This window comes from Oncorhynchus mykiss, chromosome 8, assembly GCF_013265735.2.
Source record: "Oncorhynchus mykiss isolate Arlee chromosome 8, USDA_OmykA_1.1, whole genome shotgun sequence".
In the NCBI taxonomy this organism is placed as follows: domain Eukaryota; kingdom Metazoa; phylum Chordata; class Actinopteri; order Salmoniformes; family Salmonidae; genus Oncorhynchus; species Oncorhynchus mykiss.
The window spans coordinates 27167727-27187569 of NC_048572.1; the positions used below are offsets into that span (position 1 = coordinate 27167727).

General features: G+C 40.7%; 1 protein-coding gene and 1 long non-coding RNA gene across 10 annotated transcripts in view; one reads left to right on the forward strand and one right to left on the reverse strand.

The window, feature by feature from the left end:
- The window catches only part of LOC110529722 (nesprin-2), a 233020-nt gene that overhangs the window by 156568 nt on the left and 56609 nt on the right, over positions 1-19843 (forward strand). For all 8 annotated transcript variants that reach the window (XM_036985202.1, XM_036985205.1, XM_036985203.1 and 5 more), the window contains 7 exons: positions 3180-3332; positions 5221-5403; positions 7269-7424; positions 7630-7737; positions 9799-9969; positions 10695-10828; positions 13573-13768. In XM_036985202.1, coding sequence (XP_036841097.1) covers positions 3180-3332; positions 5221-5403; positions 7269-7424; positions 7630-7737; positions 9799-9969; positions 10695-10828; positions 13573-13768 — 1101 coding nt within the window. The remainder of the gene's footprint in view (positions 1-3179; positions 3333-5220; positions 5404-7268; positions 7425-7629; positions 7738-9798; positions 9970-10694; positions 10829-13572; positions 13769-19843) is intronic.
- On the reverse strand, positions 3212-19133 carry LOC110529723. Of its 2 annotated transcripts, none has more exons than XR_002474430.2 (4): positions 18649-19133; positions 7256-7409; positions 5256-5379; positions 3212-3325 (listed from the first exon to the last, which is right to left on the reverse strand). It is a non-coding gene; the product is annotated as an uncharacterized LOC110529723 (long non-coding RNA). The 2 variants fall into 2 exon arrangements; XR_002474429.2 differs by having other exon boundaries at positions 5256-5391.

Here is a 19843-nt window from a genome sequence, read left to right on the forward strand (position 1 = left end):
GTAGTAAAACCAGGTTGTAGTGTAGTAGAACCAGGTTGTAGTGTAGTAGAACAAGGTTGTAGTGTAGTAGAACCAGGCTGTAGTGTAGTAGAACCAGGTTATAGTGTAGTAGAACCAGGTTGTATTGTAGTAGAACCAGGTTGTAGTGTAGTAGAACCAGGTTGTAGTGTAGTAAAACCAGGCTGTAGTGTAGTAGAACCAGGCTGTAGTAGAACCAGGTTGTAGTGTAGTAAAACCAGGTTGTAGTGTAGTACAACCAGGCTGTAGTAGAACCAGGTTGTATTGTACTAGAACCAGGCTGTAGTATAAGCAGCTGAGTAGTAGAACTAGGCTATAGTGTCGTAGAACCAGGCTGTAGTGTAGTAGAATCAGGTTGTATTGTACTAGAACCAGGCTGTAGTAGAAGCAGCTGAGTAGTAAAACCAGGCTGTAATGTAGTAGAACCAGGCTGTAGTGTAGTAGAACCAGGCTGTAGTGCCTCCTCAACACTGCAATGCAGTGCCTTAGACTGCTGTGCCACTTGGGAGGCCCAAGATAACGTAAACATATTTTGGGGGGTAAAAATGTTCCCAATATTTTTTTTTTTACACATTTAAAAAAATATATCTTCCCACGTACCCCATGGGGACTGCCGACGTACCCGTACCCCTGGTTGGGAAACAATGTTCTACGTAACCAGCGCGGAAAGGAAAGAGCTGGAAAACCAAGCGTGATGGAAAAGAGAGGAGTGAAAAGGAAAGGAGAGCAAGCCTCGCTGGGCTATTGAGACACACCCATTATCTTTCAAATAATCTTCTAACAACACACACAGATGGGATGAACAAAGAGAAGAGGCGAAGACTCGTTTTTCCATTTGGCCCCTCGTCTATCACCACTGAATCCGAGCAGGTTCTCAGAACATTCAACAAACGGCCGACCGTTGTGCCAAACTGAACAGTGAGGGTGCATCTAAAATGGCACCCTGTTCCCTATTTAGTGCACTACTTTTGAGCTGGTAGTGCACCATATAAGGAATATGGTGTCATTTGGGATTCACCCTGTGAACTCTTTCATGTACAATATGACCTGTTGTGGGTTCACTGACTTGATGAAGATAGGGGAGAGGAGGAGATGAAAGAAGAAGCTTATCTTCAGACAACGGGGGTTGCACGTCATTGGCACTGGCTCCCACAGTGCATGCATCACCGGAGCATCAAAACCCATTACCTATACTCGCACACAAACACACACAGAACATGCACAGAGGCATACACAGACACGCAGTCACGCACGCACACACACAGACATGCACACACACTGGCATTGCCCCCTTCTCCCCCTTGCAGCTGTGGTCTCAGTGAAGGCCAGTTCACAGCGCCGCACACAACGACTCTCTTTCTTTCTTTTTAACTCTCCTTTTTCCCCCCTGTGTTTTGTCAAATGAAGGATATAAATCAGCTACTGGGAAACTCCTCGATAAGAGTAGAAAGGGATAGTTAATTCATGTTTTCCACTTTATTTTGTCTGTGGTCAAATTCACAGCTTTAGGATATTCTAAAATGGCATACAAATATGGTATATTTACACTGGTATGCCTTTCTAAAGCAATGCTCTACATTATATTGTTGACTATACAGTGCATTCAGAAAGTATTCATACCCCTTGACTTATACCACGTTTTGCTGTGTTACAGCCTGAATTCAAAATGGATCAAATAGATTTTTTTCTCACTCATCAACATACCACATAATGACAAAGTGAAAATGAAATACAGAAATATCGAGTATTCACACCCATGAGTGAATACATGTTAGAATCACCTTTGGCAGATTTTACAGTCTTTCTGGGTAAGTCTCTAAGAGCTTTGCACACGTGGATTGTACAATATTTGCACCAAATAATTCTTCAAGCTCTGTTAAGTTGGTTGTTGATCATTGCTAGACAGCCATTTTTAAGTCTTGCCAAAGATGTTCAAGCTGATTTAAGTAAAAACTGTAACTAGGCCACTCAGGAACATTCAATGTTGTCTTCGTATGCAACTCCAGTATATATTTAGCCTTGTGTTTTAGCTTATTGTCGTGCTGAAAGGTGAATTTGTCTCCCAGTGTCTGTTGGAAAGCACACTGAACCATGTTTTCCTATAGGATTTTGCCTGTGGTTAGCTCTATTCCATTTATTCATATTATTATTATTTTAAACTCCCTAGTCCTTGCCAATGACAAGCATACCCATGACATGATGCAGCCACCACTATGCTTAATTTGTTGTGTTGGATTTTCTCCAAACATAATGCTTTGTATTCAGGACATAAAGTTCATTTATTTGCCACATTTTTTGCAGTTTTACTTTAGTGTACCTTATTGTAAACAGGATGCATGTTTTGGAATATGTTTTACTTTGTACAGGCTTCCTTTTTTTCACTCACTGTCGTTTATGTTAGTATTATGGCGTGACTATAATGTTGTTGATCCATCCTCAGTTTTCTCCTATCACAGCCATTCAACTCTGCAACTGTTTTAAAGTCACCATTGGCCTTATGGTGAAATCCTTGAGCGGGTTCATTCCTCTCCGACAACTGAGTTAGGAAGGACGCCTATATCTTTGTAGTGACTGGGTATATTAATACACCATCCAAAGTGTAATTGATAACTTCACCATACTCAAAGGGATATTCAAACCTTCCTGGTCTTTGTGGTTGAATCTGTGTTTGAAATCCACTGCTCAGCCTAGGTACCTTACAGATAATTGTATGTGTGGGGTACAGAGATGCGGTAGTCATTCAAAAATCATGTAAACACTATTAATGCACACAGAGGGAGTCCATGCAACTTATTATATGACTTGTAAGTGCATTTTTACTCCTGAACTTATTTAGGCTTGCCATAACAAAGGGGCTGAATACTTATTGACTCAAGACATTTCAGCTTTTCATTGTTTATTCATTTGTAAAAATTCCACTTTGACAGTATTTTGTCTTGTGTGTAAACCAGTGACACAACATCTTAATTTAATCCAGGATGTAACACAACACAATGTGGAAAAGGTAAAGGGGTGTGAAAACATTCTGAAGATACTGTACTGTATATACAGTATATGCCATTTATATACACACATACACTATAGAGTTCCTTCATCACTTTATATCCACTTTTGAATGCTGGAGTTTTGATGTCCCTTTTCTGTCCTTCTGTGTTCCTCAGCACCTGCTGGAGAAGTGGCCACCATGCCAGGTATTGTCAGGCCTGGAGGCGTGGGTGAAGGACAAAGAAGCCAGGCTGGAAGATCAGGGACAGGCCACCATCATAGCCTGCCATGACGCAGATCAGCTCAGACACATAATCCAATACTACAAGGTACATTAACACACACCCACGAACACACACAAACATACACACACACACACACACACACACACACACACACACACACACACACAGAAATGTATTGAGAAACACAGGACTAGTTCCACATTATTATATTTTTTTTTACATGATTGTCATTGCACAATAGAGTAATATGGATAAATAAATGCTGTTATTTACAAAGTTATCATAGTAAACATGCCTACTATAGTACATACCACAGTATACTATGGTAAACTATAGTACGTACTATAGCACACTATGGTAAAATGTTTTATGGGACAGTCTATTGCAATGTAGTACACAATTCTATAGTAAGTGCAATTACTGTTTTTCTCAATCGCATACAAGCGTTTTTTAGGGAACAATGTTGTCGAACAATGTTGTCGATTTTCAGAGAGTCCACAAGACACAGAACTCTGTGGCCTTTTGCAAAACAGTAAATGTTTTTTCAATATGTAGTTCCCTTCTCAAAACATAAATACATTTATCAAAACTATTATACCATCAAAATTGCAAATACATTAATCAAAGAACATGACTGCCTGCAAAAAGAAACCATACATATCTCTTGAGTCTCAGCAGATCAGACGTAAAGTTAATCTGTGTTTAAAAAATCCCAATCGATCGATATATTTTCTTTGCAGTCACTAAATCAGTGTTCCCCAATTTGAGGCCCTCTTGGGATTTTATTTCCCCCCCCCCCCAAGTTTTCTGAGCAAAAAAAAATCATAAATCATATTTGTTTATTATTTTAAAAAATTGGGGGGGACATAAAAGACTATAAACACACATGCAAACCAGCTCCAAGTGATTTTAATTTTGGAAATTGTTTTAATCAAATATAATAGTTATTGCGGTCAATTTGCAGTCTACACATAATTTGTAATTATGTTCCGGTCCATCAGCTCAAGAAGAAATTGGCCCTCGTCTGAATGTAGTTGAAAATCCCTAAATGATGACGATCAAAATTGGAAGTATAACTATCCAGAAGTGCAGAATAATGGATAATTACTCTTCTTGCATATTTCACCAAACCGTTTCATACACATCAAATCAAATATTATTTGTGATTAAAAAAAGCACATTGCGTGTAGGATTCATTCATCGGTATCACCACAATCCAATTCCATGTATATACAAAGGTTGGTTTTGCTCATAGTTTTGTAGACTTTCCATTTTTGCACAGAAACCCAATCCACAATAGAATAAGGAAAGGTGAATACAATGGAGGAACACAAATTAATTTATTGGCCTTAATTCACACAAAAACAAGTCTCTGTAATGGAAGGTCACAATGTTGGAGATGATGACTTAAGAGTCAGTGATTGTATGATTTAGAAACAGTGAACACAATTGCACACATTTATTTTCTGATGAAAATAATGTGTTATATTCTGTGAAAAAAACACTTAACAGTGTATTTTGTTTTCAATGATGACATTTGTTTTTAATGTTTTGCAAAAGGTGGTCGAAGATATGCAAGTCAGATACTAAGATGAAGAAAATTATCATAAGTTCTGTGAATGTACAGTATTTGAGCATTTGATCATTTCTGTTCTGCTATAGATTCGTTTCAACACAGATCCAACAATTGCTTGTTTGCGATTGAGAAAAACGAATGACCGAAAGGTACTAAAGTGTGTAGTGTATTACAAATTTCTATGGTAAATGCTACACGATTGAGGGATACTGCAGAGCGTATTATAGTATTCTACAGTATACTACAGTTCACTACAGACTGTATAAATCTATAGTACAAGTGCTATAGTATTCTATAGTAAACTGTAGTATTTTTGTTTATGTGGGGTAGTAGAGTAGAGTAGTATAGATTTCTGTGTGTTAATGCCAGTGTGTGTTGAATCATTTCATTCCTCAGGGGTGCCAGGCAGGCAATGCCAGCGGGCAACTCACCCTGGATTTCCTGTGCCAGTCCGGACCGCAGTCAGTGGCAGCATCGGATAACTCTGTCAGCTGCTCTGAGGAGCGCACACTCTTTGCCGAGCGAATGGGTGCCCTCAACTTAAGCTGGCTCCTCCTAGAAGGGAAGCTGGGCAGTCAAGTGAGTATGACAGCGAGCCAAATAAAGCCAGGCACAATATTGTGACAGCCAATCAAATTAAGGCTTTTTACCATCTACACAAGATTTAAAAAAAACAAGGAATCAGTACTTTACTAAATAAAGATGGAAAGCTGACAACTGCAAATTCCAAGAGCAAAAATATACAGTGCCTACGGAAAAAATAGATTAAATTGTTTTTTTCCTCATCAATCGACACACAATACCCCATAATGACAAAGCCAAAACAGTTTTTTAAATTTTTTAAAGTAATTTATTACAAATAAAAAAACAGAAATATGACATTTACATAAGTATTCAGACCCTTTACTCAGTACTTTGTTGAATCACCTTTGGCAGCGATTACAGCATTGAGTCTTCTTGGGTATAACGCCACAAGCTTGCCACACCTGTGTTTGGGTAGTTTCTCCCATTCTTCTCTGCAGATCCTCTCAAGCTCTGTCAGGTTGGATGGCGAGCGTTGCTACACAGCTATTTTCAGGTCTCTCCAGAGATGTTCGATTGGGTTCAAGTCCAAGCTCTGGTTGGGCCCCTCAAGGACATTCAGAGACTTGTCCCGAAACCACTCCTGCATTGTCTTGGCTTAGGGTCGTTATCTTGTTGGAAGGTGAACCTTTGCCACAGTCTGAGGTCCTGAGCGCTCTGAAGTAAGTTTTCATCAAGGATCTCTCCATACTTCTGCTCCGTTCATCTTTGCCTCGATCCTGACTAGTCTCCCAGTCCCTGCCGCTGAAAAACCCCACAGCATGATGATGCCACCACCATGCTTCACTGTAGGGATGGTGCCAGGTTTCCTCCAGACTTGGCATTCAGGCCAAAAACTCCAAGCCGCCTGTCATGTGCCTTTTACTGAAGAGTAGCTTCCGTCTGGCCAGAATACCATAAAGGCCTGATTGGTGCAGTGCTGCAGAGATGGTTGTCCTTCTGAAAGTTTCTCCCATCTCCACAGAGGAACTCTAGAGCTCATCAGAGTGACCATTGGGTTGTTGGTCACCTAACCAAGGCCCTTCTCCCCCGATTGTTCAGTTTGGCCAGGCGGCCAGCTCTAGGAAGAGTCTTGGTGTTTCCAGACTTCTTCCATTTAAGAATGATGGAGGCCACTGTGTTTTTGGAGACCGTCATTCCTGCAGAAATGTTTTCGTACCATTCCCCAGATCTGTGCCTCGACACAATCATGTCTCGGAGCTCTACGGACTATACCTTTGACCTCATGGCTTGGTTTTTGCTCTGACATGCACTGTCAGCTGTGGGACCTTATGTAGGGAAGCTCTGTAAAGACAGGTGTGTGCCTTTACAAATCATGTCCATCAATTGAATTTACCACGGGTGGACTTTAATCAAGTTGTAGATACATATTTAGGATGATCAATGGAAACCTGCACCTGAGCACAACTTCACGTTTCATAGCAGGGTCTGAATACTTATGTAAATAAGGTATTTCTGTTTTAAAAAATAGATACATTTGAAAAAAATTCTGACATCCTGTCTTCTCTTTGTCATTATGGGCCATTTTAGAATAAGGCTTTAACTTAACAAAATGTGGAAAAAATCAAGGGGTCTGAATACTTTCCGAATGCACTGTATTATAAAAAAATGTTGGCCAGGAGTGTCAATTGGAGCAGTTTGCTTTTCTTAGAGTGGCATGTGTCTGGATCGTCGAGAGAAACAAAGGTCCAACGTTGACCACGTAACTCAACCCCTGACAGGGCTGGTATCAATTCCATATCAATCCAGTCGATTCAGGAAGTGATCTGACATTTCCAATTATAATTTCCCATTATGAACTTACAGAATTGAAATGGAATTGTCCCCAACCCTCGTGTCTGTATCATACCTACGGTTTGCAGGTGCACCAGGCTGAGGAGATGTTCCGCATCTGCGCAGAAAGAGAGAAGCGACTGCGACGGGTGCTCAGCTGGGCTGCGGGGCTGAGAGAGAGGCTGAGGGAGTGGCAGAGACCTGTCAGTCAGACTCAGGTGGACAAGGCCCTGCAGGAGTGGGAGGTATGGAGAGTTTTAACAAGCCAGAACAAGGGACATGGATACTACACTGCATGCACTGTATGTAGATGGGGACTTCATTGAGTGAATAGTGTGTGTGTGCGTGCGTGCGTGTTTGCGTGCGCATGGGTGTGTGTGTGCGCATGCCTGAGTGTGTGCATTTCTTTATAGAACAGTTGACAAAAGGTGACTTCCTCTATCTGTTCAGGCTGTGGAGGAGAAACTGAAAGACGTGTGTGTGGAGGTCGAGGATCTGGTCCGCGACACCTGGTCTGCAGACACAGTCACCCAGGTCTGCACAGACTTAAACCAACAGGTGACTAACACACACATCGACACAGGCCACAAGTTAACTATGTTTTTTTGTTAGTCAAATATGGTTTTGTTTGTTAATTAACTATGGTTTCATTTGTTAAACTGAGACTCAGCGATATGACGTTGCCACTTGCAGCACCGCAGATACAGTGCCTACCATTACTATTCAGTGCCTTTGGATTTTTTCACATTTTGTTGGTTTACAAAGTGGGGTTGAAATGGATTTCATTTGAGATCAGAAAATTCTATAAATGTCAGTAGTATTGCACTCTGTAAACATGATTTTTGAATGACTGCCCCATCTCTTTATCCCCCACACCCAATTATCTATATGGTTTATCTGTATGGTCCTTCAGACTAATAGTATATTTCAAGTACAGATTCAACTACAAAGACCAAGGAGCTTTTCCAATGCCTCGCAAAGAAGGGCACTGATTGGTAGATAAAAACGCAGACACTGAATATCCCTTTGAGCATTAGTTATTATTTAGGCTTTGAATGGTGTATCAATACACTCTATCACTACAAATATACATGCGTCCTTCCTAGCTGAGTTTCCGGAGAGGAAGTAACTGCTCAGGGATTTCACAATAAGGCCAATGGTGATTTTAAAACTGTTACCGAGTTTAATGGCTGTGATAGGAGAAAACTGAGGATGGATCAACAACATTGTATTTACTTTACAATACTAATCCAAATGACAGAGTGAAAAGGAGGAAACCTGTACATAATAAAAATATTCCAAAAATGCATCCTGTTTGCAAACAAGACACTAAAGTAATACTGCAAAAAATGTGGCAAAGGAATACACTTTCCTGAATACAAAGCCATGTTTGGGGCAAATCCAACACAACAGATCACTGAGTACCACTCTCCATATGTTCAAGCATGGTGGTGGCTGCATCATGGATATGCTTGTCATCGACAAGGACTGGGGAGTTTTTCAGGATAAAAAGAAACGGAATAGAGCTAAGTACATGCAAAATCCTAGAGGAAAACCTGGTTCAGTCTGCTTTTCACCGGAGACTAATTCACCTTTCAGCAAGACAATAACCTTAAACATAAGGCCAAATCGACACTGGAGTTGCTTACCAAGAAAACAGTAAATGTTCCGAGTAGCCAAGTTACAGTTTTGACTTAAACCATCTTGAAAACCTATGGTGAGACTTGAAAATGGCTGTCTGGCAATGATCAACAACTAAATTGACAGAGCTTGAAGAATTTTGAAAATAATAATGGGCAAATATTGCACAACCCAGCTGTACAAAGCTCTTAGAGACTTACCCAACAAGACTCGCAGCTGTAATTGCTTCCAAAAGTGTTTCTAACATGTATTGACTCAAAGGGGGGTGAATACTTATCTGATCATGATAAAAAAAATCTATCAACTTTTTCTCAATTTGAATCGCCACTTTGTAACACAATAAAATGTGAAGAAATCCAAGAGGGGTGAATACTAATGATAGGCCCTGTATTCAGATGAGCATGATGCAAGTCTTTGCTCTCACACAGTCACACAGACTATCTCCGCATCTGCACCGGTGCACTTCACGCTGCTGCAAAGTGATAGCTATGGGGTCAAAACAGAGGAGAAGTTTAGCCTCATACTTCAATGCTCTTAGTTGTTGTGGAAATCGACTCAATATTGCTGTTTACTTTATGCATGATTCTATCTTTACTCATGGTTTTATTTGTTATGTGTGCCCATATAAAAAAACAAGGAAAACCCACAAAAAATGTAAATTGTATTTTCATGTTGGGTTGAAAGAGAAGCCTGCAAACACTTGAGTCCTCCAGGGCCCCATTGCTGCCGCATTCCACTGCTCTGGCATGTTATGTGTCATACAATATGATATATAAGGGTTTTACACACTACTGAGCTAAACTGAGTCGAGCAAAACCAAGCTGTACTCAGCAGACCTTGCTACACATCTACCATAGTTTCTGGAACCATACAGAAAAAGTAATTGTGAAAATTAAATATCCAAGCCAACACAGCTTGTTTTGGGTCAGCATGAAAGTGTGAAAAGGGCATTATCAGTATTTTCTCCCAACCCTACAGGTTGGGAGCCTGAGGCCTGAACTCCAGCGGGTGCTGGTTCAGTGGGGCCAGTTTGAGAAGGAGCTGGGTGATGTTTCATTCTACACCACTAAGCTGCGCTGTGGTCTGGAACACAGCAGTGGTCCCTTCCTCTCCTCCCACCAGGTCAAAAGGCATGTGGAGCAGCTACAGGTGAGTGTGATGAAGTTGTCAACCATATAAGAAGAGACATATCAAGGGGCGGTTCCTATAGAAATGCCTGAGCACGCTATCTTAGCATGTCATGACCGCCAAGCTATATTATCCACATTTAGTGCACACAGTGCGGTACAGCACTCCTTTGAAAGGAAGTCATTTTTGACAAATATGGAAATGTGTCATTCTGTCACTTTCCCAGCTATTTGTTGAAGACATATTCAGCTACTTAAGAAACTGACTCAAAGCTAGCTAATGTATTGCGATTCAGAGAAAACCTACCAGCAAGGGACAAGTTTGTCATTGGCAACCAGCTAGTTAAAATCCTGCCCTAGTCTGCTAAACAGCCGATACAAAAGTGCTCGTCAGTTCCGACATCTCTGTCTCAAACATTAACCACTGATACAGTGCCCGATATTTTACAATCCACTGTAATGGTAGATGAATATGAATGAAAAGATGATTGAAAGAGATACCACAACTCTAACCTTGAGCTACTGTAGACAACCCAAAATTGTGCGTATAGGACATGTGACATAAACACATTGTGTGCCATATGTATTGGAAAGCCTATATCTTCCTAACATGTAAAGCTACCAAACCTAAATCTCCCATATACAGCGTGCCTCAATACTGTAGTAGATTTTGTCATGAAATGCTGTTTGGTTTGATGAGTTGGAAAGGGAGTGTTTGTTTACACTATGACGTTTCTCTGCCCACAGTGCCTCCAGAAGGAGGCTGGGATGGGGGCGGAGATGTGGACTGCTCTGGACCAGTCGTACGCAGGCTTGTCGGACGCTATCAGTCCTGGAGCGGCCCAACTCCTTATTGAGAGACTTGAGGAGGAGAGAACACAGTCAGTACCACCGCTAACTGGACCTTTTAAAGGGGCAATCAGCAGTTGAAACAATAACAAAGCATCATTCCTGCTCCTGTTCCAGTAAAAAGCTAAGGGATAAGGCTGGAGAAATGTGACCAGACTCAAATTCATAGACAGAGCTATAGATGCAAGAACTGACCATCCATAATATCAAAATGATAGTTTTAACCATGTTTTGTTTACATTTATTTTGTTTACAAACATTGAAATAAAACAAACTTAGATTTGGAGTTCTGATGGGGTACAACAGTTTAACTAAGCTCATAAGGCAAGTTATATTCGTCAATAATCAATACATTCAGAAATGGATGTAGAAAATGCAGTTCTTGGATGTAGAAATGGATGTAGAAATTCCTTGTTCTTCATGATGCTCTCTGCGCTTTTAACGGACCTCTGAGACTATCACAGTGCAAGTGCATTTATACGGAGACTTGATTACACACAGGTGGATTGTATTTATCATCATTAGTCATTTAGGTCAACATTGGATCATTCAGAGATCCTGCACTGAAAGTAAAGGGGCTGAATAATTTTGAAATGGATGTAGAAAATGCAAAATTATTCAGCCCCTTTACTTTCAGTGCAGCAAACTCTCCCGAAGTTCAGTGAGGATCTCTGAATGATCCAATGTTGACCTAAATGACTAATGATGATAAATACAATCCACCTGTGTGTAATCAAGTCTCCGTATAAATGCACTTGCACTGTGATAGTCTCAGAGGTCCGTTAAAAGCGCAGAGAGCATCATGAAGAACAAGGAACACACCAGGCAGGTCCGAGATACTGTTGTGAAGAAGTTTAAAGCTGGATTTGGATACAAAAAGATTTCCCAAGCTTTAAACATCCCAAGGAGCACTGTGCAAGCGATAATATTGAAATGGAAGGAGTATCAGACCACTGCAAATCTACCAAGACCTGGCCGTCCCTCTAAACTTTCAGCTCATACAAGGAGAAGACTGATCAGAGATGCAGCCAAGAGGCCCATGATCACTCTGGATGAACTGCAGAGATCTACAGCTGAGGTGGGAGACTCTGTCCATAGGACAACAATCAGTCGTATATTGCACAAATCTGGCCTTTATTGAAGAGTGGCAAGAAGAAAGCCATTTCTTAAAGATATCCATAAAAAGTGTCGTTTAAAGTTTGCCACAAGCCACCTGGGAGACACACCAAACATGTGGAAGAAGGTGCTCTGGTCACATGAAACCAAAATTGAACTTTTTGGCAACAATGCAAAACGTTATGTTTGGCGTAAAAGCAACACAGCTGAACACACCATCCCCACTGTCAAACATGGTGGTGGCAGCATCATGGTTTGGGCCTGCTTTTCTTCAGCAGGGACAGGGAAGATGGTTAAAATTGATGGGAAGATGGATGGAGCCAAATACAGGACCATTCTGGAAGAAAACCTGATGGAGTCTGCAAAAGACCTGAGACTGGGACGGAGATTTGTCTTCCAACAAGACAATGATCCAAAACATAAAGCAAAATCTACAATGGAATGGTTCAAAAATAAACATATCCAGGTGTTAGAATGGCCAAGTCAAAGTCCAGACCTGAATCCAATCGAGAATCTGTGGAAAGAACTGAAAACTGCTGTTCACAAATGCTCTCCATCCAACCTCACTGAGCTCGAGCTGTTTTGCAAGGAGGAATGGGAAAAAATGTCAGTATCTCGATGTGCAAAACTGATAGAGACATACCCCAAGCGACTTAGAGCTGTAATCGCAGCAAAAGGTGGCGCTACAAAGTATTAACTTAAGGGGGCTGAATAATTTTGCACGCCCAATTTTTCAGTTTTTGATTTGTTAAAAAGTTTGAAATATCCAAAAAATGTCGTTCCACTTCATGATTGTGTCCCACTTGTTGTTGATTCTTCACAAAAAAAATACAGTTTTATATCTTTATGTTTGAAGCCTGAAATGTGGCAAAAGGTCGCAAAGTTCAAGGGGGCCGAATACTTTCGCAAGGCACTGTATATAACAATAAGAAACACTTGCTTTTGTTTTCCATTGAGAAAACAAACATGGGTTTCAAATACTTAACTCGATTCAAGTACTTTATCTGTGCATGTTTGAGCTTGCCCAGCTTAATTAAAAACAGAAAAACCCCAAAACTGCAAACCCCGCCCATCTGGCACTCCAAGTAGACTCAAACAACGCTCCAAGTACTTGACTCGATTTTTGAAGTATTTCCAACCAAGGTCTGACAGAAAACTGCCAAGACTGCCACTTTAATAGGGATTATTATTATTATTTTTTAACTGTGGTAAACACAGGCTTAGGATATCTTATACGTATTGTTCTATGAGATCATCTGCATCAGCTAACAACACTTTTTGTAAATTTTGAAACATTTATGTAATCAAAACAAATAAGTATTTTGTTTGAGCTGGTAAGCCGAAAGCTAACTAGCTTTTTGGTGGACTCGTGTAGAGTAGACTAGTTTGTGTGGTTGGCATAGACTAGTGACCTGAAACATTTTGTGACTAATGTTGTTGTTCCATTTCTCTCACAGTTAGCAACTGACTTATTTTAAGCACATGAAGGCTTCATAATTCATAAAGCATGTCATATTGCTTTGTAAATGGCGAGTGAAAAACTTTAAAACAAGATGCCTCAGTTTATAAAAAAAAATATTGGGCGGGTAGCCCACTTTGTTGTTGTTTGAAACGCAGATTGCCCCTTTATTATGTTTAAAACACTGTCGCCCCCTGTCAGGTGGAAGGCTCTAGTGCAGGAGGTGGATGAGGAGCTGCTGAGAACTGGGGATCTGCTGTCGTTCTGGGGGGAGTACAACCGTCTGTACGACCAATGCTCCGTCCGCCTGCAACACCACCAGGAACAGTGGGGGGCGCTGCTCAGCTTCCTGTCGACACCATGCCACTCCACACAGGACCTGGTCGATGCCATCAAGGTGAGTGCCACTGTCACTCGGGTTGGGGTTCATTCTAATTGAAGTTTACTGAGTGTACAGAACATTAGAAACACCTGCTCTTTCTATGACATAGACTGACCAGGTGAATCCAGGTGAAAGCTATGATCCCTTATTGATGTCACTTGTTAAATCCACTTTAATCAGTGTAGATGAAGGGGAGTAGACAGGTTAAAGAAGCATTTTTAAGCCTCGAGGAAATTGAGACATGGATTATGCATGTGTGCCATTCAGAGGGTGAGTGATCAAGACAAAATATTTAAGTACCTTTGAGCGGGGTATGGTAGTAGGTGCCAGGCTCACCGGTTTGAGTGTGTCAAGAACTGTAACGCTGCTGGGTTTTTCATGCTCAATAGTTTTGTGTGTGAATCAAGAATGGTCCACCACCCAAATGACATCCAGCCAACTTGACACAATTGTAGGAAGCACTGGAGTCAACATGGGCCAGCATCCCTGTGGAACGCTTTCGACACCTTGTAGAGTCCATGCCACGACAAATTGAGGCTGTTCTGAGGGCAAAGGCGGGTGCAACTCAATATTAGGGAGGTGTTCGTAATGTTTTGTACACTCAGTGTGTATATAGCTTCTTCTTTTCAGTTTATTGAGTTGAGTTTAATTTCAGTATACATGGCAGCTGAATTGAGTATACATCAAGAAAAAAACTAAGTAAATGTCAATAAGTGTGTGCGCTAATCTATAATGTTCAGAAGTCTGATGTTTTTCAGTTCAAGCACTTTGGATGGTAGAGAAAATAGAGTAGAGAAAACATTTATGGTCTGGAGGAGGCAGCATCTCAGTCGCAGCCAGGGAGTCAGAAACAGACAGGTCCGTAGCCTCATCATCGCCGACCCCAACGTCCTCTCCGTGCTTTGGGTTTCGTAGATAATTTTCTATTCCTCCAGCACTACCATTTGTGCAGCACCCACTTGGGTGATGCCACTGCTGCCACACATTTGGTAACAGTCAGAGTAGTTGACAATCTTCACTACTGCAAGCCATTTCCAGTAATGTAGTCCTCTCCCGTCTCGAGTCACTTGCTTTTGCGATGTTGAGGCATTCAAGCAACAACAGTCCCATTCAAAGCTAATGTTAGCTAGCCAAGCCAAACTGCCAACAGTCTTCAAACTCATTCAGATACATACATTCTAAATAAAAATGGGTCAAAACACGACTCAGTAAATGATCAGAAACAAAAAGCGGATAAAAAATTAATGAAAAATACTTATAAACAAAAACATTATTATAAAGGTTGCCTCATGGCCAGTGTTGGGGTCGTTACTCAAAACCAAATAAAAAATATTACCGATTACTCGTTACTACTTTCAACAATAATACTCTATTTATTACTCCCTGTGAACAGTAATTAGTATTTACCGCATCCTCACTAAATGTAAACAATGTCACCAACACAAGTAAATATTACTATGTTTTAAGTAGGCTATGTGCATTAGGCCTGCAGATATCAAATCCCAGGGCATTGAGGGCAAGGATATGAACACTATCTAAGCCTACCTGGACTATGGCATTAGGCAGGCCAGCTGTCATCTGAGAGAGACAGTCCTTCAGTGCCACTGTCTTGGACATCAACATTTCCCAGGTTAGTAGTAGAGTGTTGTAGAAACAGTTATCCTCTCCTTGCAAGATATCCAATGACACAGTCAGTGGCTTCATGACTGCAATATTCCCTCAGGAATTTATACTCCTGGTCAGTGATGCATTTTACCCCCAGTTGAGAGCAGATAATGCTCAACTCTGTGATGGGGAAATGCTTTGTTTTTAAACACTTCTACCATTTTTCATCCCCCTCACTAAAAACAGTTAGTAGTACTGGGTGCTTGCGTAAAACAGGAACTTGGTGAGAGGACGTCAACCTCGGGCCGAAAACAATTACATAGAATCCGATTCCCCCAACACTGCTTATGGTGCGCCATGGCAAACGCTGTGTATTGAGAAGTCATTTAAAATATATACAGTACCCTTCAAAAGTTTGGACACACCTACTCATTCAAGGGTTTATCTTTGTTTGTTCTATTTTCTACATTGTAGAATAATAGTGAAGACATCCCAACTATGAAATAACACATCTAGTAGTAGTAACCGAAAAAATTGTAGAACAAATCAAAATAAATTTTACATTTTATATTCTTCAAAGTTGTCACCCTTTGCCTTGATGACAGCTTTGTGCACTCTTGGCATTCTCTCAACCAGCGTCACCTGGAATGCTTTGTCAACAGTCTTGAAGAAGTTCCCACATATGCTGAGCACTTGTTGGCTGCTTTTCCTTCACTCTGCGGTCCAACTCATCCCAAACTATCTCAATTGAGTTGAGGTTAGGTGATTGTGGAGGCCAGGTCATCTGATGCAGCACTCCATCACTCTCCTTGTTGGCCAAATAGCCCTTACACAGCCTGGAGGTGTGTTGAAAAACAAATGAGAGTGATGGAGTGCGCAAACCAGATGGGATGGCGTATCGCTGCAGAATGCTGTGGTAGCCATGCTGGTTACGTGTGCCTTGAATTCTAAATAAATCACTGACAGTGTCACCAGCGTAGTACCCCCACACCATCACACCTCCTCCTCCAGGCTTCATGGCGGGAACCACAGATGGTGAGATCATCCGTTCATCTACACTCCGTCTCACAAAGACACGACGGTTGGAACCAAAAATCTCAAATTTGGACTCATTAGACCAACGGACAGATTTCCACTGGTCTAATGTCCATTGCTCGTTTTTCTTGGCCCAATCAAGTCTCTTCTAGTTATTGGTGTCCTTTAGTAGTGTTTTCTATGCAGCAATTCGACCATGAAGACTTGGTCCATGCAGTCTCCTCTGAACAGTTTATGTTGAGATGTGTCTGTTACTTGAACTTTGTGAAGCATTTATTTGGACTGCAATTTCTGAGACTGGTAACTCTAATGAACTTATCCTCTGCAGCAGAGGTAACTCTGGGTCTTCCTTTCCTGTGGCGGTCCTCATGAGAGCCAGTTTCATCATAGCGCTTGATGTTTTCTGTAACTGCACTTGAAGAAACTTTCAACGTTTTTGAAATTTTCCAGATTGACTGACCGTCATGTCTTGAAGTAATGATGGACTGTCATTTCTGTCTGATTATTTGAGCTGTTCTTGCCATAATATGGACTTGGCCTTTTATCAAATAGGGCTATCTTCTGTATACCACCCCTACCTTGTCACAACACAACTAATTGGCTCAAATGCATTAAGACAGAAAGAAATTCCACAAATTAACTGTTAGTAAGGCACACCTGTTAATTGAAATGCATTCCAGGTGACTGGTTGAGAGAATGCCAAGAGTGTGGAAAGCTGTCATCAAGGCAAAGGGTGGCTACTTTGAAGAATCTCAAATATAAAATATATTTTGATTTGTTTAACACTTTCTTGGTTACTACATGCTTCCATATGTGTTATTTCATAGTTTTGATGTCTTCAAATTAAGATGTCAAAATGAAGAAAAACCCTTACATGAGTAGGTGTGTCCAAACCTTTGACTGGTACTGTATATTTTGAATTATTAAGTTGCCATTTCAGTTTACTTCCTGAATTGACTGACTTCAATTCAAATGGACCCCTACAGTGTCGCAATTACCATATAATTACACGTAGAACACTACAACTGCAACTGAATCCTAGCAACCAATGTCTTATGTCAGATAGCTCAACAATTCCCTGGAGGTCGGTGGGTTCCCCAGATAGCATATGATAGCAAAATGTGTATAATTGCAAGACATTTACTTCAAAGCTGCAAAATGTTCTCTCATCTTCATGCAAAAATGTGAATAAAAGCATGACGTTAGCTATAAAACAGCACATGTAAGTCCCTTCCTAATGGCAAAAAGTGTAGAATTGCATAGAATAGCATTAGATGTTTTTCTATCTGCACCATGGAAAAAATGTGTTGAAATGCAGGTTAGTTAGCAAGTTAGCTGATTTTCTTGCAAAAAAATGATGAGAAACAAATTAATTATGAGTTAATGACTGTTACTGTCACTGAAGCTTTCACATTACTGTCTCCTTCCCTACCTACCTATGCGCTTGTGTAGGCTGGATCTAATCTAGATACAAATAAAGTGCCTTCAGAAAGTATTCACACCCCGTGACTTTTTCCAAATGTTGTTGTGTTACTTCTTAGGGCTAGGAGTCCCGCTAGCGGGACAACTTCCAGTGAAAACTGGAGGGTGCTCAATTCAAATAAATAATCTTAAATAATATGGATTTTAAACATTTAAGTACTGTCGCGTTAGGGGATTTTACTATAGGACCGTTAAGGTACCCCCCTCGAGAGTGAACCAAGTCGTCTCACTCAAGTTCTTATGTCACCCGGCTAACAGGTGACTCACAGGTCCACTGGACTGGTTATGTATCCTGCCCTTTATTCTGAGATCAGCCTTGTGTGGTGCTGTTAGGCTTGTTTCGGGATCCTAGATAATATCAATCAGACTTAGACTACCTCTTGTTTTACTTTCACTTTCCCTTTGCGTGAGTCTAGATATAAGAGCATACAATCTATAACTTGGTTACGATTTACAGTCTATGTCCGTCGACTAATACTACTTGAATATTAATATAGAGGATATCTGTTACAATAAAATGATTATTCTGTCCAAACCGTTATATTGTCTTTAGTGTAGAAACTAGTCTTGTTTCCCTAGATTGGGAGCGTCAGAGGTGTTCTCTCCCCTAGGGTTTTGGGGCTAGTTTATACTTTTTATTCGATGTTTGCAATTCACACAGTAGTCCACGTTATTACAGTTTCTTTTTGGTCCTTAATCTATTACATCAACACTCATCAAAACACTTGAACTCTTAATGCCTCATACATGTATTACAACAAGCGGTTAATTACCTTAGCTGACCTGGTTGGTTCCCAAAGAGTATGTTCTTCAACTCACAATTTCTCTAGAGGTTTTATCCAATCACTCAGTATCTGTTCCTCCTACTAGAAGTTTGTACTATGATTCGCTGAATCTTGTTAAAAGGCTGTGTCGAGATCAAGACCCTTCGTAACACCACCGATGCTGTGTATCTACTCCAGTTACGGAGTGGATATATTAAGCAATGGGAGTGTACAGGGTAGTTGTCTCTGTTCGTCTCTTTACAAAATCCAGAAATCACAAGTTACAATTGTTCTAGAGTATGAAAGTCAGATATTACCTTTTGGGGTGATGATAGGTTTAAATATCACGAGCTGCCTGTCAGTGATAAGTCAAGTAGATCTATCATGCCCTCTTAATGAAGGCATTCTTCTTATATACTCTTTTCGGGACCATGTCAGCCTTAGCGCTGACTCACATTCTAATCTTGCGGCGAGCTATTCCTGTAAAGGGTCAGTGTGATATGTCAGTGTGATAGGATCAGTGTGATATGTCACTGTGAATATATTACTAATGACAGTGTCTATGCATCCTCTAAACCCAAATCTTGCATCAAATTAACCCAGTCACATTCTACTGTTGGTTTAGCTTTTTCTTGTTTTGTCGATGACTCGCCTTCTTCCTCATCTGGGGGCGGTACTTGAACGTAAGGTATCTCATCGAACCAGTTATTTGGCTCCTACTTAAGAGGCGGAGCCAGTGGTGAAGGTGTGGGCGGATACAGTTAAGGAGGTGTCATCAGAGCCCTTTTTTGTGCTACCGCATCAGTACATATAAGTGTCTTATATCGGCTGAAAGATTAAATTCTTGTTAATTTAACTGCACTGTCTGATTTACAGTAGCTATTACAGCGAAAACATGCCATGCGATTGTTTGAGGACGGCCCCTCACATCAAAATATTTTTCCACCGGCACAGGTTTCATACATTCACAAATAACGATTAAATATTCACTTACTTTTGGGAGATACCAAAAATGTTTTCGGCCTACGCTGGTGTGGAATTATCCAATAGCAACAATGGGCCATGCTGTGCCTTGCGTGTGTGAGTGAGTGCATGTATGTGTGTTCTCCTCTACCACATACCTGATCCTGCAGACCAAGAAAAATAATATTCAATATTATTATTTTGTAATCAGTGAGCAACCTATCTTCCACTCGCTCCATTA